General features: G+C 44.6%; 1 protein-coding gene across 2 annotated transcripts in view; it reads left to right on the top strand.

Annotated features, from left to right (window-relative positions):
• The window catches only part of WASF3 (WASP family member 3), a 41,825-nt gene extending 18,261 nt beyond the window's left edge, over nucleotides 1-23,564 (top strand). Inside the window, exons 2-8 of one of the 2 annotated variants that reach the window (XM_089899706.1) lie at nucleotides 2,495-2,629; nucleotides 4,933-5,086; nucleotides 8,621-8,738; nucleotides 16,654-16,820; nucleotides 17,612-17,875; nucleotides 19,180-19,547; nucleotides 21,490-23,564. In XM_089899706.1, the coding sequence (XP_089755832.1) occupies nucleotides 2,495-2,629; nucleotides 4,933-5,086; nucleotides 8,621-8,738; nucleotides 16,654-16,820; nucleotides 17,612-17,875; nucleotides 19,180-19,547; nucleotides 21,490-21,647 (1,364 nt within the window). In that variant the 3' untranslated portion in view covers nucleotides 21,648-23,564. Of the gene's footprint in view, nucleotides 1-2,494; nucleotides 2,630-4,932; nucleotides 5,087-8,620; nucleotides 8,739-13,611; nucleotides 13,788-16,653; nucleotides 16,821-17,611; nucleotides 17,876-19,179; nucleotides 19,548-21,489 lie in introns of both variants that reach the window. The other variant, XM_030762465.2, reaches the window with a different exon arrangement.
• The last annotated feature ends 523 nt before the right edge of the window (nucleotides 23,565-24,087 follow it).

The raw sequence follows: 24,087 nt of genomic DNA, 5'->3' as shown, positions 1-24,087 counted from the left end.
TGTTGCCCGCGTGGGGCGTGGGAGGGAGAGGGAAGCAGGGGATGGGCCAGCGAGGCAGATGAGCCGGACCACGTAGAACCTTCTGGGCCGTAACTGGCCTTCAGCATCTTCTGAGCGAGGTGACAGTGCACAGGTTCGAACCTGAGGAGGGACTAACAGGGTCTGTGAGCAAGTGGGGCAGGTTTCGGCAGTGCGTTCTTCTGGAGCCCAGAAAAGGGGCAGCGCTGAGGTGCACAGGGCCCCCCGTGTCCTGCTGAGAGCCTCAGGGGTGGCGTTAGGCTGCTGGGAGCCGTGCAGGATCGGCGCAGTAGCAGCGTGCTGCAGGGATTTGAGAGTGGAAGGTCAGTCTGGAGGCAGAGAAACAAAGCTGTTGATGTAATTCGGGCGAGAAACAAGGAGGGCCAGAGCCGAGGGGTTGGGGGCGTAAGGGGCCGAGGTTTGGTGTCAGTGGCCGTGGAGGGAGGGAGCTGTCACGGAGGACTCTGTTCTCACTTGGGCTTCTTTCGGGGTGGTCAGTGGGGGTGCACGTTTGAGTTAAGGTGAACATGAGTTCCTATGAGAACTTGTCCTGGCTTTGAGATTCTTGCAGGACATCCATGTGGAGATGTTTATGAGGTAATTAGATGCACAAGTCTCGCTCAGGAAAGAGTTGACAAGGCAGCAAACAAACGTTAACTCTGGGTGCCACATCTAGTTACAGTATTTAAAAACATATAATTTGTGTGCAGACTTTTTATCGAACAGACCCCTCACCAGAGAAGGTGTACAGATGGCAAACAGGCACATGAAAAGATGCTCCACATCACATGTCATCGGGGAAGTGCAAATTAAAACGAGATATCACTACACACCTATTAGAATGGCAAAAATGCAAAAACACTGACAACACCAAGTGCTGGCAAGGGCGTGGAGCAACAGGAACGCTTGTTCATTGCCGGTGGGAGTGCAGAATGGTGCAGCCACTTTGAAAGACTGTTTAGCTGTTTCTTAAAGACCTAAACATACTCGTACCGTAGAATCTAGTAGTCATGCTCCTTGGTATTTACCCAAGTGAGTCGAAAACTTAGATCCACACGGAAAGCTGCACCCAAATGCTTATTCCTAATCACCAAACACTGGAAGCAGCCAGGATGTCCTTCAGTAGGTGAACGGATAAATAAAACTGTGTTACCTTTAGACAATGGGTTGTTATCCAGTGACAACAAGAAATGAGTTATCAGGCCATGAAAAGGCACGGAGGAACCTTAAGTGCATATCACTAGGTGATAGAAGCCAATCTGAAAAGGCTGTCTACTATATGACTTCAATCCTATGATATTCTGGAAAAGGCAAAACTGTGGAGACAGTAAAAGCAAGATCGGTGGTTGCCAAGATGGGGTGGGGTAAACAGCTGGAGCACAAAGGATTTTTAGGGCAGTGAAACTACTCTGTATGATAACTACAATGGTGGATCCCTGTCATTATATATACATGTCAAAGTCCAGAGAATGTCCTACATCAAGAGTGAACCCTAATGTAGACTGGACTTGGGGTGATAATGGCATGTCAGTGTGGGTTCATCGGTTATAACACATGTGCCATCTGGTGCAGGGTGCTGATAGCAGGGGAGGCTATGTGTGTGTGGGGGGGGCAGGTGTTACATGGGAACTCTCTGCTTTCTGCCCAGTTTTTCAGTGAACCTAAAACTGTCTAAAAAATGAAATCTAGTTACAAAAAAAAATAGTGGTGTCTCTGTCCGGGGAGAGAGGATGCAGGCATGCCTTGTACATTCAGTAGGCAGTTATTAGATGTTTGTTGAGAGAATAAAGGAGTAGCGTTTGGATTTGGAAATTCATCGTAAGATACTGATTCCTATCTTGCTTGTTAAACTTTCAGAAACTTTAAGAAAAATTGGGAAGTATGTCTAGCACTCACAAGCATGAAGAGGTGATCCACAGAGAAAAATTTAACTCAGAATTCAACATGTCGATTTTTAGGGAGGGCCAGAGTCAGCACTGTATACCTAGATTTTGAAATATGAATTAGAAGAAGTTAATGCTATTGGAAAGTTGTCGGCGCCATATAAGATGTCTAACATTTCCGATTGTGAATGAGGTAAAATCCTAAGTTTAGAAAACAACATGATTTACTGAATTACCTTGGGAAGTAAAGGGAAACCGTAGGTCCTGAGATGTTTATACATGCAGCATGCAAAATGAGAGAGCAGTTTTTTCTAAAGAAGTTTAATGGAAAGCAACTGGTGGGATAGCTCATGGAACAATCAAGTAAAAATTCTATACCATTTTGGGGCATTTTAAAATTCTACAACTTGGGGTCAGTCTCAGATATGTGTGAACATGCCTAATAAATTTTGAAAAATTCTACAGGCCTTTGACTGTGATACTTTATTTTTGTGATCATTTGCGCAAACCCGCACGTGTTGAGATTGGAGTTTGGCTTGGGTGAGAATGTGGGTTCTGACCAGGTGGCCTTTCCCATGCGTTCCTTTCTCCAGGCAAACATGCTGAAGACATATTTGGTGAGTTGTTTAATGAGGCCAACAACTTCTACATCCGAGCAAATTCTCTTCAAGACAGAATCGATCGCCTTGCTGTCAAAGTCACCCAGTTGGACTCAACAGTGGAAGAGGGTAGGTAACTGCCTGAGGGCTGTGAGCTGGAAGTGATGCGGACGGGACAGGAGTGGTTGATCTCAGGGTAATTCCTGCTTCTTCCTTGGGGTCGTATGCCGTTATTTCATCTTGTCTTTTTCTAGAAGAACGGTGAGGGGGAAAACCCACAACAATGGGGTTAATTAGTAATTAAGAGAGTCCTATCTTGTCTGCCTTGTGTGCCACACTCTCTTTTTTATTTTGGTTGGTACGCAGGCCTCTCACTGCTGTGGCCTCTCCCGTTGCGGAGCACAGGCTCCGGATGCGCAGGCTCAGCAGCCATGGCTCACGGGCCCAGCCGCTCCGCGGCATGTGGGATCTTCCCGGACCGGGGCACGAACCCGTGTCCCCTGCATCGGCAGGCGGACTCTCAACCACTGTGCCACCAAGGAAGCCCCACACTCTCTTTTTAAATAAACTACACATGTAGTATTTGTTTTAAAGGACTCTTTGAATGCATTCAGTATTAGAAGTCCTCATGGACGTCATTGGTAGTTATTGGTAGTAAAGATAATTTCTTACTTAAAATCACAGACTCTGTCCAGCTAAGGGGGAGGGTGTGCTATCACCTGCTGCTCTCCTTAGGGCCGAGGCTTCTAAGTCATGCCGCTGATCCTGCTGGGTTAACTACCCAGAAATAACATTTACTGAAGGCCTCTAGGCTTCAGGGTTTTAAAACAAAGTTAGTGTTGACAGGTGCTGTGTAGTTAATTGATGGTCATACCCTGAAATTGGGGTAGTTTCAACAAAATGAATATTCAACAATTCCTTTTAGAATTTTTCCACTTGCTGTCTCTTTTGAACAAAAGACTGAAATTAGACTGGAAAAAATCTGTCCCCCAAAATCAAGATGTGCCATTTTATATTTACTTTGAAAAGTTATTTTTACCTTTATATAAGGGTACTTACAATTTCTCTTGTTGCATTAAAACAATCCTAGCATCTGATTTTTCTACTAGGCCTTTAATAGTAGTAGTAATAAGAAGGTTTTCTTTTTTTTAATATAGTTATTTATGGAATTCATCCCTCATCATTTAAGAAAAACATGTTTTCTCATGTTCAGATCTTTTTCAAAGGTCAAAATTAAATTAGCAAACTAAAAATTTAACAGAAATGTAGAACATTGATATTTTAATATCTGTTATGAGCATTCTTTCTGACTTTTCGAACAATAAGTAGCAAGCTGAAGCTGTGCTCTTTTAAGTCTGATTTTTAAAACTTATCTCTTATTTTAAAAAATAAAAATTTGAATAGCTGCTTGGTCTATTCAGATAAGAAATTTTTAACATTTTAAATCAATCATTCACTTTTCAAATGGTATCACAAGTGTTTTTTTAAAAAATATTTGTCTGTCTTCAGTTTTTTGTTGGTTCTTGCAGTTGTAACGCTTGTGATAAACCTTACACTGGAGAAGGTTAGTCTGTAGGTTAAATCTCATGAGATTCTACAGCATATCTCATATCCTTAAAATTTCTTTCCAATCAAGATTTTACCTTATCACTTTCCTTGCCATGGATGTAACTGTAGAAAAATCCCTCGGCCGAGTTAGGAAATCTGTGCTCTACTTGGGCCTGCCACTGTTCTGCAGGGTGACCTTGGAAAGGTCATTTAACACCCCTGACCGTCAGCTTCATTGGTCCAGTGGGTTAATGCAACAGTCTACCCACCTCAAAAAGTCTGTGTGGAGGTCAGATGAGTTGAAACCTGAGATGTAACATGTTGTACAAACTCAAGACATGAGCATAATTAGCCTGGTTCTCTCATCCCTTAGTGTAGATTTGTATCATGCTGCTTAATTTCTAGGACTACAGGTAGGTTGAAAAGCTTTGCCCTCTCTCCTTAATGTTAGTGTCAGAAAAATTTAATGCAGTTTTTACGTTTGTGTGTTTTTTGCAGAAGTATTTCCCACATGTATTGTAATTAAACTGGTATTAACTGTTTGAGTGATTTTCCCCCCTACGATAACCAGGGGTACTGTGTTTCCATTCCTGTTATAACTCTATTTCTGTGTGGTTTCTGAGAAATGCTATGTGAGTAAAGAATGATGCTCTAATATTAGGTTCCATGAAATCATTATATCACTACAGAAGAAGGAAAGGCGTGACTCACAGAGATAACTGTTTATCAGAGGGAGGGAATGCATGTACTATTTAAGCATGGTTTTAAGTGAACAATAAAAGACATTATTTGGCTATTCTAGGAGATGTTTTTGATTGTGAGTCAAATTATACTTGTTTCTAAAATATTTCCATATCACCTGACTTGGACTTTTCTCTAAATAGTGTCACTACAGGATATCAACATGAAAAAAGCTTTCAAAAGTTCCACAGTCCAAGACCAGCAGGTGGTTTCAAAGAACAGCATTCCTAATCCTGTTGCTGACATTTACAACCAGAGTGATAAACCACCTCCTCTGAATATCCTTACACCATACAGGTACGGCTTTGTGTACCCCCAGAGCCTTTTCAGTGTAAATAAGTTGAGAGAGGCGAGCAGTGCGGTGAAAATATCTTTTCAGACTTTGAGAACGGTAATTGTGGTGTTAGCCACAGTGAAATTAGTTATTTACAGAATTGCTGAAGTCTGAGTCTTTCAAAATATAAATAAGTTTACCAAGAGAAGCGGGAGCGCTCATGTTAGCTTTTAAATGCAGATATCTAAAGCAGAAGTGGGCACATTATGTAATAACCCTGTGTGATTGTGTTGTTCCTCGCGTTCAAAATCAAGTTTAAAGGAACTGCATAATTCACTTCTAATGCAGCAAAACACCTGTCTCAGCATTTCAGCCCTGCAGACATTTGTTATTGAATTCAGAAAAACATGTTCTACAGCATTAGAGGTTTCTAAGAGTGAATATATAGTCAAGAAATTAACCTTCTGTGTGAAGTGGTAGGACACATCATTAGGACCAAACTTCCAGGAAAAAGAATAGAAAATGTGCAAAAAATGAATATTAAGAAACTAACTAAAAATGCCCTTTAGAACTCCTCTCCTCCCGCTGGCCACATCCGTGTGTTCTCTCCCGTTTCATGTACTTCCCTGTACTTCCCTGTCTTTTCACCCCACTGTCGCGCTCACTGGTCCAGCTTCTGGTGAGCTCAGTCAGGCTGGTGGTGGGGTCCCCACGGTCCCCCAGGATTAGCTCTGCTGGGTAGTACCCCTGCAGAGGCCTTCCTGAAATCACTGTGTCCTTCACGCCCATTATTGCCCTCCTGGGCCCAGTGGCCCTTCTCAGAGAGTGCCCAGAGGTTTTTTGGGTCTGAATTAACTATCCTTCCGCAGGGTCCAAAAGGAGACGTTTGGAGCTGTGCTTTGTTGCGGCTCTGCTAGTAAAGCAGTAATTCAGACTGCATCCCTGTCTTTCAGCATGGACAGAAAGATTCTCCAAAAAATGTAATAGAGATTCCATGGAAACCATGATGGGAGAGGACCAGGGTCCACATTTTTATATGAAACAAGCATACTTTTCTGGAGGTTTTAGCACACTCACTTAAAGATGTAGATGAATAGTGGTATTGTAAGCCTAACGTTTTAACTTGTGACTTTGCTTTTGTTCAATAGACATTTTTCTGGGACAATTTCAGTTTTACTTATTAGCCCAGAGCCATGAGAACTTAGTAAAATTTTCCTAAGAAACCTCACTAAATACATTGTTCTAAAGGAAAAAAGAAACCCAGAAAATTCAATGAACCACTTGTATTTGATTATTCAAGATCATGATTAAATATTTGTGGTGATTTAAAATGTTTAATTGCATAAAAAATGAATCGACCTTTATATATTATATTATTGTGTGTTTACTCAGTCTTATGGAAAAGAAAAATGTCTGACTTTTTAATAGTATTTAAGAATAGTAGTGCCAGCTCAAATCTACTTTTTATTAATACAGAAATGTTTGGGGTAAGAAAACACATAAACTTTTGCATTTGGACTTAAATATGACACAGTCACAATGCAGTCTTAAATATGAGATGTACAATGTGACTGAAAAATCGAATGTTTAGTTGCGATAAACATAGGACATTTCTGCTTATGTTCTGATGTCAGGGTTAACATTTGCTTAAGTTATTAAACATATTTATTCCGTTAAGTATTAGCTCCATTTTTGAAAAAAAGAAGGTGCATTTTATACATCTTAAAATTGCAGCAAGTTCCTGCTCAGTTTTTCTGTCTTCACCTATATTGAAGGCCTAGTATCTTAGGGAAATAATTTATATTTTTCACAATAATGTTATTGATAAAATCTCAGTAGTGCAGGTTGCTTCTCACTTAGCAAATTTGGAAAAGAAAGGATTTTAAGTAATTAAAGTTTAAAGTACAGAGTGAATTGTGCTGATTTGTTAGCGACTTTAAGACAGAGCTACCAGATGACCCTCATGAAAGCCTGGGTCTCTTTATTTGATGCTGAGAAGCTTACAGAACACAGCATAGCAGGAACTTCAAGACCAGGTTTCCTTGAGTAATTCATGTCACTTTCTTTGACTGTGTGGCCACAAACTCTTTTCTATACTCATTTCTCTGATTTTTTTTTCTTTCTCTGTATGCCTTAAATGACTAATTGAAATGCTAATTTTAAAAAATAAATTTATTTTGGGCTGCATTGGGTCTTCGTTGTGGCAAGCAGGGGCTGCTCCTCGTTGCGGTGCGCGGGCTTCTCATTGCGGTGACTTCTCTTGTTGCGGAGCACGGGCTCTAGGCACACGGGCTCAGTAGTTGTGACTCACAGGCTCTAGAGCGCAGGCTCAGTGGTTGTGGCACATGGGCTCAGGTGCTCCACGGCGTGTGGGATCCTCCCAGACCAGGGATCCAACCTGTGTCCCCTGCATTGGCAGGCGGATTCCCAACCACTGCGCCACCAGGGGAGTCCCTGACATGCTAATTTTAAATGTAAATGTTTTGCCTTCTCTTGAAGGTAATATACAGGCCAGATACTTTTTAAAGCATTAGTAGAATAAATAGAGTGTTCCCTTCTTATCATGATTATTTTGAGCTTTGCTATCTATTGATTTATATTACAACTTTGGATTCATATTGGCTGCATTCTTATTGGCTTTATGATAAATGAATAACTTATATAAAGACTTGGGGCTTCCCTGGTGGCACAGTGGTTAAGAATCCACCTGCCAATGCAGGGGACACGGGTTCGAGCCCTGGTCCGGGAAGATCGCACATGCCGTGGAGCAACTGAGTCCGTGAGCCACAACTACTGAAGCCCGTGTGCCTAGAGCCGGTGCTCTGCAACAAAGAGAAGCTACCGCAGTGAGAAGTCCGTGCACAGCAACGAAGACCCAATGCAGCCCAAAATAAATAAATAAATATTTTTTAAAAAGACTTGAAGTATGTTTTAGAATATAGTAATTGTAGCAGTTCTTGACAATGAAATGGCTACAAGTGAATTGTCTTTGCCGGTTACTTCCATTTAAAAAACTATCTAGGTCATCACTTTTTATCCTAGTTACATTTATACACCGTGAACCTTTTGCTCCTTTCCTAATTGAATTGTAGACATTGGGCAAACCTGATTAAGAGAAAAGCACAGAGTACTTGCTAATTTTTATCCTAATAACATTGTCGCTCCAGAGCAGAAGTGAATGTATATATATACTAAGAATCCATCCATCTGTGTGTGTAGCCCCCATTGGAATAAACAGAACATACCTTGAAATAACTGTGGAACTAAATCTTGCTGGTTACGAGCCATGTTGTGATTTGGGCAGCACTTGGCTATACCGAAATCTAAATGTGCAAGAGTAGCTTTTACTTCATTATTCTAGAAAAAAAGTGCTCTTCTTGCATGTTCACACATTCTTCCAAATAAGGAAAATTGGGAGACTTAACAGTGTATAAGGACAGTTCAAATTCCTCACGTAGATGTTATCTCATGATTTAGAATTAACATTAATGTTTACCCCATATGAAACTCTCTAACGACCTTTTCTCCCCTCCGACTCGTAATACATTGGTTTATAGAGATGATAAAAAGGACGGGCTGAAGTTCTATACTGATCCTTCCTATTTCTTTGACCTCTGGAAAGAAAAAATGCTACAGGACACAGAAGACAAAAGGAAAGAGAAAAGACGTCAAAAGGTAAATAATTCTAGTATGGGAAACGTGCGTATAAATGTGTAAATGGGATTCTCCCTTAGAAATTAGAAGTTTAAAATCAGTAAATTCTTTATAAACGGTTGGGATGTTGAATTTCGTGAAGTTTTTTTAGAGGTTGCATTTGTCACATGAAGATACCATTCAGTCTAACACAGTAATACTATTTTCAATAAATACTGTTGATTTGTTCTCTAATACTTGCTTTGCTTTAATAAATACAGTGGCTGAAATTTCAGTTTTGTTCGGAACTGTGGTTTATAACTTTTCTCTTGCTCTTCAAATTTCGTCAAGTAGTCAGCATTCCATATCAGTTAGAATTTTCTGCTTTGGTCTTTTTAACCTTATTAATTGTTGGGTTGTCACCTAACTGTAATTAAGACCGTGGTGAGAGGCTCATATTGGATTGAAAAGCGTGTGTGATCTGATTTGGAGGAGGGTAGTATTTACTAAAAATGAGATTCCCTTTGGTGGGGTGGTCGTAGGCAGGAGAATTGCAAGTTGGAAGGTTGAGAGACATCTGTACTGCAAACGCTCTTGGGAGGACAAACCCACTCTCAGATTAAGGAACTTCTGCTTTGAAAATTATCCCTTTGGGGCCCAGAAATTAGACTTAAACCATTGAAAATCAGAGTTAACTCTCCAAAGGCAGGTATTTGCCAAGCCTTTTATATGTGAGCTGTGTTTTAAAAAATGACCACCTGCTTTGTTTGACAAATATTAGGGTGTGTGAATTAAGAGCTTAGCATGTTGTGGGCTGGCTGCCTGAAGGTTCTGAGACATCTAGTAGGTGTATTGGCCCAGTAGGAGTGACAGTTCGAGATGGAAGAGAACTTGAGATTTGAAAACAGGATTTAGGAAAGGGAACATGGAAATAGGTTGCAGACTGCAAGTGTGAGAGGTTACCACGAATTCTGGGAGAGAATTCCACAGACTTGGTTATCTGTGTGCACTTCTCGTGCTGATGGGTTGGGGAGATTTAATGGGAAATCTTCGAAGAGTTGCTGGGTATTCACGTGGAGAAATATCCAAGCAAAGAAGCTGCAAAGTGTTCAGGTGAAGAAAAAGAAGATACTAATCTCTCCAAAGGAAAAGGAACAGAGATTTAAAGCCCTGTTGGTCTGAATCCCCGAACTTTTTTATGGTAACAGGGCAAACCCCCAAGTACTTTTAAGAGTACTCTCCTTTAAAAATCTCCTGCTTTTAAAGTGGCCTCCCAGGATTTCCTAGAAGCATCAGTGATACTTTTGACAAAAATATTTAACTTTTTTGCCACTGTTCTTTAGTCTTAATCTACTCTGGTTACTGTGTCTTCAAAATTATTTGTCATTTCCTTGGCAGTTTTGTCTCATTCCATATTCCTCAAAGACATAAAATTCTGATGAGAATTTCTTATTCATTCATTTATATAATGGTTCTCCTTTGAATGGCTTGTAAATGCTGTGATAAAAAAGAAAGGATTATCACCCTCATGGAGATGAAAATATAGCGGGGGAAACAAACATTAGATAATCATGCTGTCCTTTGGAACTCATAAAGAGGGAAAGAAATTTGAAAATTTTAATACAAATCTGCTTTATATAGGAACAGAAGATGAGGCAAGATATCCTTAATTTCCCAGGATTTTAGAAACCCAAAAGTCACTTTCACTTTGGAACAGACAATTCTATCTGAAGGAAGAATTAGTTTAGAAAATTTGGGGATAAGACATCCATTGTTTCTGAACATTAAATTTCCTTGGTTTGATGGTCTAAAAACATTTTTTTTTAAGTTATGCAAATAATCATGTCGTTGTAAGGCTGTAGTGACAGTGCTGGGAAGGAGAAGCCTTGGGGGAGGTGGCAGCAGCAGGTGGGGTGACAGTGCAGAAGGTGAGGTGGTGAGTTGAGGAAGGCGTCTCGGTGTTGCTCACTGAGGTGCAAGGACTGATAGCAGAAGTTAGCTACAGAGTGAGCGTGTGTGCGACTGTGCGTGCATGTACGTGAGAGGGGATGCCGGAGGCGTGCTGGGCGGACGGAGGGGCTTTCAGGTGTTGATAGGAGCAGCTAGGATCATCCTGGGGCAGGAAACAGCTTGCAGTAGTCTCAGGATTTTAACGTGGGCAGCGTAGTTGAGATGCAGATACCTCATGGTTAGCATTTTAGTATAGTTGTGTGTGTGTGTGTGTGTGTGTGTGTGTGTCGGGTGCGTGTTGATGGGTAGACTGGAGGCTAAACCATTGTAAAGAAAGTGGCAGATATAACACTTATCCCTGAATATGCCAGCATACATCTCTTAAAAGTAAGGGTGATAGTTACTAATTAGTGTAATACAGTGACGCTTGAGTGAGATGTATATTGAGGTCTCCCTTCTTTTTTCTCTTTTGGTTTTAAAAGTGTTCACACAATACATGCCAGTTGTAAAATGCCCCACCCACCCTGAAGTAAACACGTTCGTTTAGAAAATTTGGGGGCGAGTTTCTCCCTTGCCCAGGCATAACCACCCTCTGGTAACACATGTGCATACTTTTCGACCTTGTAGGGCGTTCATAAATACATGTGTACACACTTCACGGAGTATTTTTTATTCCTAGAATTGACCTGTATACACACACACACAGACATATACATACAGTGACGTAATAAAGGTGTACTTCATTCTTTTTAATAGTTGTGTCATATTCCAAAGTTCGGAGGCTTCATAAACTATTTACCCATTACCAAATTAATGAACATTTAGGTTGCTTCTAAACTGTTGCTGTTACAGCACTGTAGGGGGTACCTGTGCTCATGTGCACATATTTCGTCAGAGTAAATTCCCAGAAGTGCAATGTGAACTTGAAAATTTGAAAGATACCATCCTATTGCTCCTGACCCTTTAAGGACTGAACCAGTTTATACTCCTCACAGGCCTCCTCCAGTCCTGAAGATTATTATTATTATTTGGTATTATCTTCATTTATTTAAAAATTTAAAAAAAATTTTATACAGTTTTTAAAGGTTACTTTCCATTTATAGTTACTACAAAATATTGGCTCTATTCCCCATGTTGTACATACATCCTCGAGCCTGCCCTACACCCACTAGTTTGCACCTCCCCCTCCCCCATCCCTATGTGCCCCCCACCACTGGTAGCCACTGGTTTGTTCTCTGTATCTGTGAGTCTGCTTCTTTTTTGTTATATTCATTAGTTTGCTGTAGTTTTTAGATTCCACGTATAAGTGTATCATACAGTACTTGTCTTTCTCTGTCCGACTTACTTCACTGAGCATAATGCCCTCCAAGTCCATCCATGTTGCTGCAAGTGGCATTATTTCGTTCTTTTTTGTGACCGAGTAGTATTCCATCGTATATATGTACCACATCTTCTTTATCCATTCATCTGCTGATGAACTATTATTATTTTTTGATGAGCTTCCCCACCCCCCAAAAAATCGAATACGAATTGCACATCTTTCCGTGTCTTTATTAACACTTGGCATGTGTTCTGTGAATTTCACGTTCACGTCGTCTGCCAGCACATCACTTGAGCCTCCTGGGTACCTGGGCTAACAGCTCCCCTCCTCTCCCATGGGCCTCCTCTCCTTCTGGACACCTGAGCAGCTTTCTGCCCAGCATGCCTGCCTCTCCCCGTGGACTCTGTCCCCAGCACAGGGGCTCCTCTCACGTGCCAGCCCCTCCCCTCTCAGTCTTCATGGTTTCCCAGGACAACATTTCTACGCAGCCTTCAAGGTCTTACCCACCGTTTGCCCGAATTCACACTCGCCTTCTGTCGCTTCTCCTGGCGAGATGCTGTCCCATGGCCTCTTGAGTGCGTCTGCCCCCCTCCTCTGCAGGACTCAGGCCTCCTCACCCTGCAGAGCTCGTCCCAGCCTCTCGGGCACCCTCCCTGACTCCCAGACCGGACAGCGTTCTCTGTGTAATACATTCGTGTTGTTGCACATTTCATAATTGTGCATTTACCCGTGTGACTCTGGGCTTCCCCGCTGGACCTCAAGCTCCATGAGGGCAGATCCTTGTCTTTTGTTGTTTGGCGTTTGTACCGTCCGGGCCTGGCAGGTGCTGGGACGTAGTGAGCACCATCGCTCACCTGCACGTGATCATTCAGTCCGCGTTTACCGAGCGTGGACCCTCTGTAGAGCCGTGCGTGGAGATGCCGTGAGGGGAGCGTAGGACTTAAAGGCGCATAGTTCACCTCCCTAAAGGTCAGCAGATCTCACGGGGGAAGCAGGAGGGACGTAAACACACGTAGAAGTAACTGTCCTCACCTTTAAAGAAGCACCTGCGTAGGACCCAAGTTATTTATCGAAGACATTTTTGCTGGCAAAGTAGGGCTGGAGCAGGAATGATTCTTTGTACGGGAGGGAAGGTAAGTTCTTATCTTGTTTTTTTTGTTAAGCTAGTTGCAGGGTTCGCTTAAATATTCTGCAATAACCTTTTCAAACTGAAATGGAGCATTTAAAATTATGCTTTGAAAGATGACTGCACGTTAACAAGTCAGAATGGTGTAGGGGTGGGAAACGATTTCTCTGTCTGGTGCGGGCAGGTATCTCATGAGTATAATAGAGATCTAAAAGGTGTCATACATTGAAAACGAGCTAAATCCTAGTGAAGTGAGAATTCTTGACCAAAAATGATGGTAAGCGACTCTTGAAGTTGCAGCACGGTAACTCTGATGTGTCGACGTTAAATCGTTAGGTATGTGTTATCTTGGTCGGGTCTGAGTTGGGTAAGCGTGTTAGAACGTTCTTGACCCGGGAGTGATGGAAACGGGCCTGCCTTGCCTGCACGCCAGGCTCGTGGCTGCCGGGGCCGCTGCACTAACCCGCTCTTTTCCTTCCCTCTGTCTCGGCACGCTTGCCTTCCTTCCCGGACGTCAGGAGCAAAAGCGTATAGATGGCACAACCCGGGAGGTGAAAAAGGTTAGAAAAGCCAGAAACAGGCGCCAGGAATGGAACATGATGGCGTATGACAAAGAGCTTAGACCCGACACCAGGCTGTCGCAGAACGTACACCACGGAGCATCTTCCGAGGGATCCCTGTCCCCAGACACTAGGTGTGTGTGCGTGTGTGTGTGCAAAGCCGGCCTTGGCTTCCCTGTAAATGGAAATGCACGGTAGCATTGTGCTTCTGTGGCCCACAGTGTGTTTCCAAACTTTCCTTAAAAATGAACGGTATATATGCTTTGACTTCGAAATAATAGTTTACAGCAGTTTTCTATGACGTTGGGTTACTTTGTGTGATTTTCTGTCTCTCTGGCTTAACTTGAGCATTCCATTAACCTAGATGTACTGTTTTAACATTGATTCTGAATTTGGGCATAGTAACTGCCTATACTGACCCTTTTAATTTTAATAATCATTTAATTCTCTCTCTGCCTCTTTTGCTTAGAATGTTGCCTTTCCTTTGCCACTTGGTATCTGAACCGATTGGTAGGTGGTGGCTGATGTGATCAAGGAATAACTGTTGTTCTTTTTGATAACCTTTTCTAAAAGTGATGAACAAAGATTCTTTTCCTTCAGTTCGCTCATCTTATGTATTCTAACTGCAGGAGGAGAATTCTGTTGAAGTTTATTTTAAAAATTTGTTAGCAATTAAGTAAAAATCTCTCTTGCAGATGTGAAAGATGTGGTCAGTAAGCAGCATTTATCCCAAAAGGGCTTCACTGAAGGAGAAGAACTGACCAGTCAATTGTAACTTATGGTTAATTTCCTATTTCTGCTTCTGTAAAGTTGGAGTCTTCCCGTCAGTGTTTAAAAATGTGAATAGAGAATTCTTACGTGATTCAAGGATGTTTCACAAACAGCAACAACCTGGACCTTGCGTTAGATCTGGGTTTGTTTTCTTTTTATGTTTGTCTTTATTAACCTCAGTGTTTAGCACAGACTGCCAGGTGGAAGATGCTTTTAATATTTGGTGGTTACAGCCCTATAGGTACTCCTACCCCACAAGGGCTGTCAGTCATTTTCTATGAGGCAGGTCTAGGTCATTCTTCTGTACAAGCTGTGATCGGTTAGCTATTAGAGAATTATTGGAGCTTTAACTGAGCCCTGGCCTCAAGTTTTAATCTTTATGTCAGTTTATTTCTGTGGAAAGTAAGAATGATGACACACTTGTGCCCATGGTTCTTTGGGTGGGAGAAGTGCTTGAACTTGATAGCTCCCAGGAGGGCCATTTGGGTTTTGTTTTTTTACAGCTAACTTAGTTGTGACTGTTGACTCATGCAAAACATATACTTTGTAATTCTCCATATATTCCCTTTCATTTCAGTAGGTAGATGGAAAATGACTTTTTTTAATCCCTCAGTTGAATAATTGATATTTATTCTAGAATCTGAGATTGGATTGTGCCATACTGGGTGTACAATTGATGGATGATATCCCTTAAATTATTTTGGAAATTTTTATTTTTTATTTGACTAAAGTATATCACTATTTTTCTTATTATTAAATAAGATAAACTTTCCATATTTGGAAATTGTAGAAAAAATTAAAGTATTCATAATCCTGTTATCCAAAGAAACCACTTTTTTTGCATTTTAGTGTGTTTCTTTCTTTGGTCTTTTTTCTGTAAATGTGCAAATTTTTTTTTTTACAAAAGTGAAATCCTGCTCTGTTTTCTATCTTTTGATTTTTTTAACTTCTTGTATTCATGTTTTAAGTATTACTTAGAAACTCGGTTTTTAGTGGATGTATTCAGGATAACTGAGGGAAATTTGAGTATCAAGTATCATGGTATGTGTGTAAGTTGTTCATATAACTGACATATTTTAAGCCGATTGCATAAACTGATGGTAAGTTTTTACTCTGTTTGTAGATGGTCAGGAATGGTTTGATTCTAAGCGTACGTTTAGGATAAGACTTGATGCAGTGCCTGCCCACTGCTCTCCCCAGCGACCCGGAAGCCCACCGTCCTCGCCCCTTTCCTCCTCCTGTCCTGGGTGTTGCAGACGTCTGACTCTGCCCACCCTCCCACCCACAGAACCCTGCGGGATTCGTTTGATTCTCCCACTGGGTCTCCACTGCTTACACCTACTTCCTCCTGTTTCCATCTTGTCTTCACTCCTCCAAGTTCTCTTTCCCATAACAGATAATTCCTGACGCTCATGCAGCTTCAGGACCACCTGCTCGTGCCCACACTAGTGCCATGTCTTCTGTGGCTGATTTCTGCCTTCCTGTAGGGGTCCTTGTCTCTCAGAGGTCACCCCCCTCCTCACCTCTCCTCCAGCCCACCGGTGTCCCCTGTACTTGGGCAGTGACCCCTCGAGTGACCGGTCCCGTCTCCCACCCACCCTTCGTCAGAGCCCTGTCCTTCCCGCTCTCCTGCTGTAATTCTTGATGTCGGACATTCACCGCCCGTTCCTTTCCTCCATCCGATTATGCCGTTTGTATTGCCTCCTTTCGGCCCTTTATCACCAAGCTGCTTTACAGGACAGCTTTCCAAATTGTGCCAGAGTATTCCCAGTTCCTGGCTGCTCATCCCGTCAGAAGCACCCCGTGTTTTGTAGATGAGTCCGTTTCCCTTAGAAAGTTATGCCCAGTCTATGACGTAGCCCCCCCGACAGAGCCAAGCACCCATCGTCAAGGACTCCAGAGTTTTAGGTATTTACGTTTTTAAAATAAGATAAATCTAAATACAGGTCAGAGTCTTACCCCGTTGAAAATATTTTTAACTCTCTGACCAGCAAGCAGTTGCCATAGTTCAGAAGGCAGTCATACGCACACTGTAATCTAGAGTTTATAGTGCACTTCGGGGAGAAGAAAGTGAGTTACAGGTTATTATTATATTGCAATTAGGGAAGGAAAAAGAAAAAAGCCAGCGATCTTTTGCCATTTAAAGAACTTTTCGGTGTGGTGTGACGCTCCAGGGACACTACTGTCTGAATTCCAAAGACCCGATGTGTGTTTGCCTCTTTCCTTCAGAGGGAGAGACACAAGCTGAATCCTAACAGAAACCAGCAAGTAAGTGTGAGAAAAGTAAGAACGAGAAGAGAAGAGTGGGAGAGAAGGAAGATGGGCATTGAGTTTATGAGTGACGCCAGGAAACTGCAGCAGGCAGGGAGCTCGGGAGACGACAGGACGCCCAGAGGGTTTGTCGCTCCGCTTGTTCTTGGATCGCAGCCTCAGCAGCCCCCTGCTTCGGCGTCACGAGAGGATGTGCCCCCTGTACTGACCACACGTCCCGTAACCCGGGTGACTAACACCCTGTGACGTTGCCGAGCCCTCCCCTCCCCCAGCGGCCGGGTACCAGCATCCTCCTGAACCCTGCTGACTAAAACGAGACGTGCATTCCTTTCAGAGTTTGCCTCCCACCCGTGCGTTCAGAGACAGCAAGAGGGCCTCTGCGCATGGCACCGCACTCCTCCTCTCCTTTTTGGCTAAATATGTTTCTTCTGTTTAAGAAAACTGCGACTCACCGTATCGCATCCTTGATTTCTTTTTCTGTTCTTACTGTTAATATGTATCCGGTTCGTCTGCCATTTGATAAGGTCTCATCATAGGCTCTCAGTTTCGTTGCCCTAAAATCTGAGGTCTCCGATGCCATTTTCAAGTTAAGCACAGTGTGTCTTGCAGCCTCTCTTAGAAAAGAGTCGGCTGCGATGTTGAGGAAGGGGGCTCTGCTGTCTGCCGCTTGCCCGTCCGTGTCCGTCTGATGCACTCACTTCAAAGCTGCGGCTCTGAATCCGCGTAACCCTGGCGCTTGCTGATAAAGTCGTGATTACACTGTCGCTTGTGGGCCTAGACCTAGTTGACGGGAAAGGGAATAAGCGTGTGATTTCTGTGCCTTGGCCGTGTTATTATTCAAATACATGCTGATGCCTGGCAGGGGAAATCTTTTTCACTTACGTCGTTTTCTCCCACCCCTGGTTCTGGCCGTCAGGTCCCACGCGTCGGACGTCACGGATTACTCGTATCCTGCCACCCCCAACCATACTCTGCACCCGCAGCCCGGGACGCCTTCCCACGGAGCCGGTGACGCGCCGCCACGCGGGCCGGCAGCCCAGGCCCCCGAGCACGACTTCCGGCCCCCGTCGGCCTCGGCCAGGCACCTGGCCCTGAACCGGCCCCAGAAGCCGCCTCCGCCCCCGCCGCAGGCCGCAGAGGCGTCGCAGGCCCCCGCGCCCCTGGCTCCCGCCGACTACGGGTAATTCCCCACTCCCGGGCTCTGACCGTGGCTTGCCATTGCACTGGGGTCTTGCTGTGCGTGGTGGAAGAATTTTCACTGAATAATCACACTGTGGAGGCCAGGATGCAGCCAAGAATGACCGGATACGGATACTGTCAGTCGTGAGAAATCCTGTGTGAAAAAATGCAGTGTCATGCTGCTCCCCCTTTTTATTACAGATAAACCTCAGGTTGGTGTCTGTATTCGCGAACGCACGTTCCCTTTATGTCTGAATGACTGAGCTAAGGCATTGACAAAGGATGAGCTGCCAGTTTTGTGAGCCTGTCCCAGATGCTCCAGTGTCTCTCTGATATGCCGGGCGAACCGCAGAGAACTCGTATCTCAAAGGAGAAAGCTATACAGTGCGGCACTTGCTACACTTGTACATGTAACCCGGACCTCTTGTTACCCAAATACTCTTCTGCCACCAGGTCTTCTTGTTTTCTGTCGTTCGGGAAAAATTCGAACACCACCTAAACAAAGACCCTCCTGTTTAGCGTTTGTTAATTGAAGCCCCCGCCTGTGTTTTGATAGGCTGTAGTTTTCGCACAACCTCAGTCTTTAAAGAGTTAGCCCCTCCGAGTCAGCGCCCAGGGAAGTTGAAAATGTGTTTCCATCCACAGTGTTTTTCTTCAGAGCAGCGTGGGTCACATTCTGAATGTATGTCCCTCAGCTCCCTGAGGCTTTCTCCCTGTGGTTGGTTCTCTTTAAGTCAGGATCCCCAGAGTGTGTTCTGTGGCTCTTACCAAGTATCAGGCAGAGAGGGTTTGCGGTCCAGTTGGTTTGGAAAGCTCTTGGCTAAACAGAACTCAGCAGATTTCTTGGCTTGGAGGGGTTTTCAAAGCTTTGGATGTTCTGATGGGCGTCATGGGCTTGGGGAATTGCCATGGAGACGCGATATAAAATACAGAATTTTCCAATCTGATTGGCCACAGAACCCTTGTAAGATGGGTTTTCAAGCCCCCACTTCTGAGATGCCTCGTGCAAAGGATGCATTTGTGCTGCCTTCTTACCTCTGCAGTCAGCTGTTCCAGTGTTCCACAGAAAGTTACGTTTTCAGTGGTTAACTTTCTGGTGCACGTCAGTAGATGCTCTTGAATTCCGACCTAGGGATTTATGTGGTCCTGTGGTCCAAAGCGTGTATGTTCGTGTCCTGCAGTGTTGTAAATTCAGCTGCCAGTGTGCGTCTTGTCCGGGGAGGCCTCTCTCCGAGGCGCGCGGGAACCTCCGAGGTTGGGACCCTGGGTTGCTCTTTGGTGACTCTTATTTCGTGTCTCCGCCAGGATGCTCCCGGCACAGATCATGGAGTATTACAACCCCTCAGGACCCCCGCCGCCGCCGCCCCCGCCCATGATCCCTTCCGCACAGACTGCCTTCGTCAGCCCCCTCCAGATGCCCACGCAGCCCCCCTTCCCAGCGTCCGCCGGCCCCTCCTACGCGGGTCCTACCCACCCTCCCTCCGGTGGGCTGGTGGTCACAGCCCCGCCCCCCCCGGGCCCCCCGCCGCCGCCACCGGGCCCTCCAGGTGCCGGCTCTTCGCTCTCCCCCTCCCCGATGCACGGCCCGCCTGGAGCCGAGGCAAAGAGGCCGGAGGCTGCGCAGCCGCCCGTGAGCGACGCCCGGAGCGACCTCCTCGCTGCCATTCGGATGGGTGAGTGCGCGTCCCGGGACGCTGCCCCCTGTCCCGGCGGCTGCAGCCTCGTCTGCTTCCAGGGACCCCCTCTGCCCCAGAGGGCCGGTAGAAGAGGGTTGAAGGAGCCTTGTTTGGTTTTCTCTTTTCTTAATAGTGGATACATTTGTTTTTCAGTGCAAAGTAAGCTCAGTGATAAAGCACTGAATTCAGGAAAGCTTTACTTGAGCAGAAACGGATAATAAAAATGATCATTAGTTAATTGGATCTTTTTTCTCTGCGTTCTACTCTAAGGGCCAAAGTATAAATGAAAGAAAATGAGCTCATGTCAGTGATTTAGTTTTTTTAGAAACCTAGGATGTAACTTACTTAGCCTTTTCATATTTTTAGTTTGATGTGCTAAGCCAGTAGATTTCCAACATTTATTTAAGTAGCAAAACCCTTGTCAGGTGAAGGTCCTACACCAAACCCCAGAGCATGAAACCTTAAGAGGTGGAGCGTCTCTGGTCAGATCAGGGCGGGGAGCTCTTGTATGCATTGACGTTACTGACGCACGATGATTTTGTCAAGAAAAAAGTCCCAGAGTCAGAATACCTCACTGATCACGCGTTTGGGGTCCTGTTAGGACAGTGTTTTGCTTTTTGACACCTGTGAGCCTTGTCCAATGAGAGGGATCCGTAACCTGGATCTGTCAGAGGAAACCTCTGAGGGGCCCACATCGAGGGATGTCCTACAAAAACATGAAGGTCGTAGAACGCAGAGATTAAGGGAGGTTAATGAAACGTGGCAAGTAATGTAACAGGTGAGATCCCATGGCGGATCCCAAACCTGGTGGAAAACTTTTTTCGTTTGTTATATTAGGTCTATTTGCAAAATTTAAATAAAATTCATAGAATAGATGGTACTCTTTTTTTTTTTTTTTTTTTTTTTTTTTTGCGGTACGCGGGCCTCTCACTGCTGTGGCCTCTCCCGTTGCGGAGCACAGGCTCCGGACGCACAGGCTCAGCGGCCATGGCTCACGGGCCCAGCCGCTCCGCGGCATGTGGGATCTTCCCGGACCGGGGCACGAACCCGTGTCCCCTGCATCGGCAGGCGGACTCTCAACCACTGCGCCACCAGGGGAGCCCGAATAGATGGTACTATTGTATCTCTGCTGATAGTCTGATTTTGATCAATTTTTTTTTTAGGAAAGACACATGAAGTATTTTAGGGGCAAAGGGACATTATATGCCACTTAGCTCTCAAATGGTCCAGAAAAAAAGTATGTGTGTGTGTGTAAATGAGAGCGAAAGAGGATAAATTTGGTCAGATGTTATCAGTTGGGGAATCTGAGTAGGTTATATGGGAACGTTTTTCTACTAGTCTTACGGCTACTTTAGAGGTCTGAAATTACTCTGAAAGAAAAGGTTAAGGAAATAACACAGCACATTGTTAGATATCCCATTTTGTTACTTACAAAAGTAAGAGAGTAAGATGATTGCGATCTCATACCCATTTTCAACGGTAATTGTTGAAGTTGAGCTTCCTCACTTACCTCGCCCTCTTAGCCAGAAACTTGGCTCTGTTTCCCAAGCCTTTGGGTTCCAGGCTGTCCAGGAACACGGTCCACTATGGGGGCCACCGGCCACCGTAAATCTACCTTGAAACAGCCTCTCGTGCCCGGTGGCTGCCAGGTCAGGCTGTGCCGTCCTGGAGTTTTCTTTCACGGTGCTCGTGTGCACTGAAATTGTAACTGACTTTCTTACATTTCAACGCATCGCTGTAAAGAACCCTATGACTTTGCACATTCCTTTTTTCTTGCTCATGAAACTCTGTTTCCCAAGCTTCTCCCCTCAGATTTCTCAAGCTTTTTCTGAGAATGTCAGTAGGGAGAACAGCAGCCGGGTAGACTTCCCTGTCCGTTCTGTGTGATTGGAGCAGTAAGCCGAGGGGTGTCATTCTAAGCCGTGTCCCGTGTATCCAGGAATTCAGCTGAAGAAGGTGCAAGAACTGCAGGAGCAGGAAGCCAAGCGCGAGCCCGTGGGCAACGACGTGGCCACCATCCTGTCCCGCCGCATCGCCGTCGAGTACAGCGACTCGGACGATGACTCGGAGCTGGACGAGAACGACTGGTCCGACTGAGGCTGGCGCCCAGGGCACCGGGCTGGGGAGTGTGCTGACGATTTCTGTGGCCCCGGCGCCCACATAGTGGTATTATAATCCCGTAGCTTAGCGACTTTTGTATCGATAATGTGAGATTGCTCTTGCACATGCAAAAATTCTGGGTTTTTCAGTATTTACTGTGGAATACTTAAGTGCCACGAAACATAGCAAACCGTGCTGCACACGAGGAAATAAGCTGTAACTATTGCATTGTCCTGAAAACAGCCTTCTGCTTCCTTTCTCCTGGCCATGAAAGTACTTAGTGCAGTTTGGGTTCACTCCCCTTGATCATTAGAATCCTGCAGACTCGCTGTGTGTTTGTGAAGCTGCCTGATGTCTGGTCTTTGCAAGATTAATGACTGCGTCAGACTGATGTCTTCCCATCAGTAAGTGATATTGTTTCCACTTTTTTTTTTTTTCTTTAAATGTGTTTCAGAAGAAGTTGGTTCTAGAGAGAAAGATTTGACAAGTAGGAGAATTAGACGTTTCTGTTTTCAGTCTCTCGGCCTGGTAGCCTCTGTGCGTTGGAATGCTCTGTTGAAGAATTGCGTTTCCTTTGCTCACTCTTGTGAAATGGGAACTTGGCCCTTTGCAGGCAGGATCCCCTGTGGGCACCCATGGAGTCGGTGCTTGTTGAGGAGTTTTGTAAGAGGCTTCAGCAGTGCAGTCGTAATGAAAGTGGAGAACAGCCCTTCTTCCTTCAGGGCCACTGCCGTGTGCGACGGCACGCAGAACCCTTGGCAGTCCTTGCAGCTCGGGTGCCAGCCTGCCCGGACCCGGGTGGCCCCGGGTGCAGAGCCCTGTACAACCTCTCTTCCGGAGCCATGTGCCAAGTGAGGCCACGTGGAGACCTCGGTGCTGCCGAGGAGGGGCCAGGTGGCACCTCGCCCCACCTGGTCTGAATCCTGACAGCTTCAGTTTAGGTGAAAGGAGACTTGGGCAGCTTTGCACCTTTCCTGGTGCTATGGCCATTTAGGGACCCAGCACGAGTAGGGCCTTCGCTCTGTCCTAGAGGCACATCGGTCCCTTTCCCACATGGTCGTCAGCACACGAGGCTGGACCAGGTACCTCAGAGGAGAGTCGCCCCTTCGCTGGAGCAGGTCATGTCCCTTCCTTGTCCCCTCCCACGTGGTGACACGTGAGCCCAGGCAGATTTTCCTGCCCAAGGCAAACCCCTGGGAAACTCATGAATGAGAGCTTACATTCTGTAATGCTGGGTGAAGGGTAACTGCTTGTTTGGAAGGAATAAACATCCCAGGCTTTGATCTCAGATATAACTTCACAGATGTACGAGACACTTTACCCACTGAGCAGTTCTTTCATCTGTACCGTGTGTCAAACGGACTGTGGGTCCTAGTGACTCTCAGTTGTGACCCAGGAATCTGTAGCTGAGACAGAGGTGTTTGGGTGGATGGCAGAATGTCAGCAGGACCCCGACTGCCGGGTTTTGTTAATGAGTTCTCCTCGGGACGTCACTGGCCCCCCATCACGTCTGTGTCCCCGAGGGACACTTGTGGCCTGTGGAAGGTCGTGGTCATCCTGTAAGGCCAGCCTGACGGGCTTTTAGTCACCTAGGTTGGAACTCTGAAAAGCCTCAGGTCTGTATTACCTTTCCCAGTGCCCGGGCCAGGTTATCTGAGTCTTTTCAGCTAAAGCCAGCTGTCTGGGCACGTGGTTCTTGATTGAGTTTCTGTGTCTTGGAGCTCGCCACCATACGTTTATTGCCTGTAAGTAGTAGTTATTAATGAACTTCTCAGTTTCTCTCTTTAATTTCTCTCCTTTTTTTTTTCCCAATGTGGAGGCCAACTGTGTTGGCATTTTCCTTGGGACTTTTACCAGTTTTGATTGTATTTTGTCTTTCTTATAATATTTTGTCTTTAGCTTTACTTTGGATAAGGAATCACCTGTGTCATTCTAGAACTTGCATTTGGTAATGCTTCTTTGGTTTTTTTTATGGCCCTTCTGTCCTCAGGATGGAGAGAATGCGTAAAGCTACTATCCATGTCAGGATTTCTTCTATTTATATCTCATTACGATAAAATTAGTGGCACTTTATCCGTAAATATTCATGAGCCTGTTAAGTATTGGTTGTCTTCCTGTAGTTTAATTAGCAAGTTATTTTCAACTTGATATTCTGACTAGTGAAAGAGCTTTTGCCCTGATGTGTTATGTAGCCTTTAACAGAAGGGGAGAGGACTAAAATCCAGTGTAGATTATTTTTTGCAGTATTTTTCTCAGCGCATTTGATTTATTCTAAAAATGAAATCCAGACTTTTTCTAATATGATAGTACATGAAAAGGAAAAAGTGACTATTTTGAATTGTCCGTTCTCATTTTCAAAAAGTATTTACAAAACAGATGGAGAAAAACATGTAAATGCATCCCTCATATCCATGGATTTTACATTTTAAAGTAGTTG

This window comes from Delphinapterus leucas, chromosome 18 (assembly GCF_059928025.1).
Source record: "Delphinapterus leucas isolate spDelLeu-1000000601 "Yukka" chromosome 18, BTC_Dleu_Yukka2, whole genome shotgun sequence".
Taxonomy (NCBI): domain Eukaryota; kingdom Metazoa; phylum Chordata; class Mammalia; order Artiodactyla; family Monodontidae; genus Delphinapterus; species Delphinapterus leucas.
The sequence above is the reverse complement of the archived record's forward strand: the minus strand, read 5'-3'. Positions and strand labels throughout refer to the sequence as shown.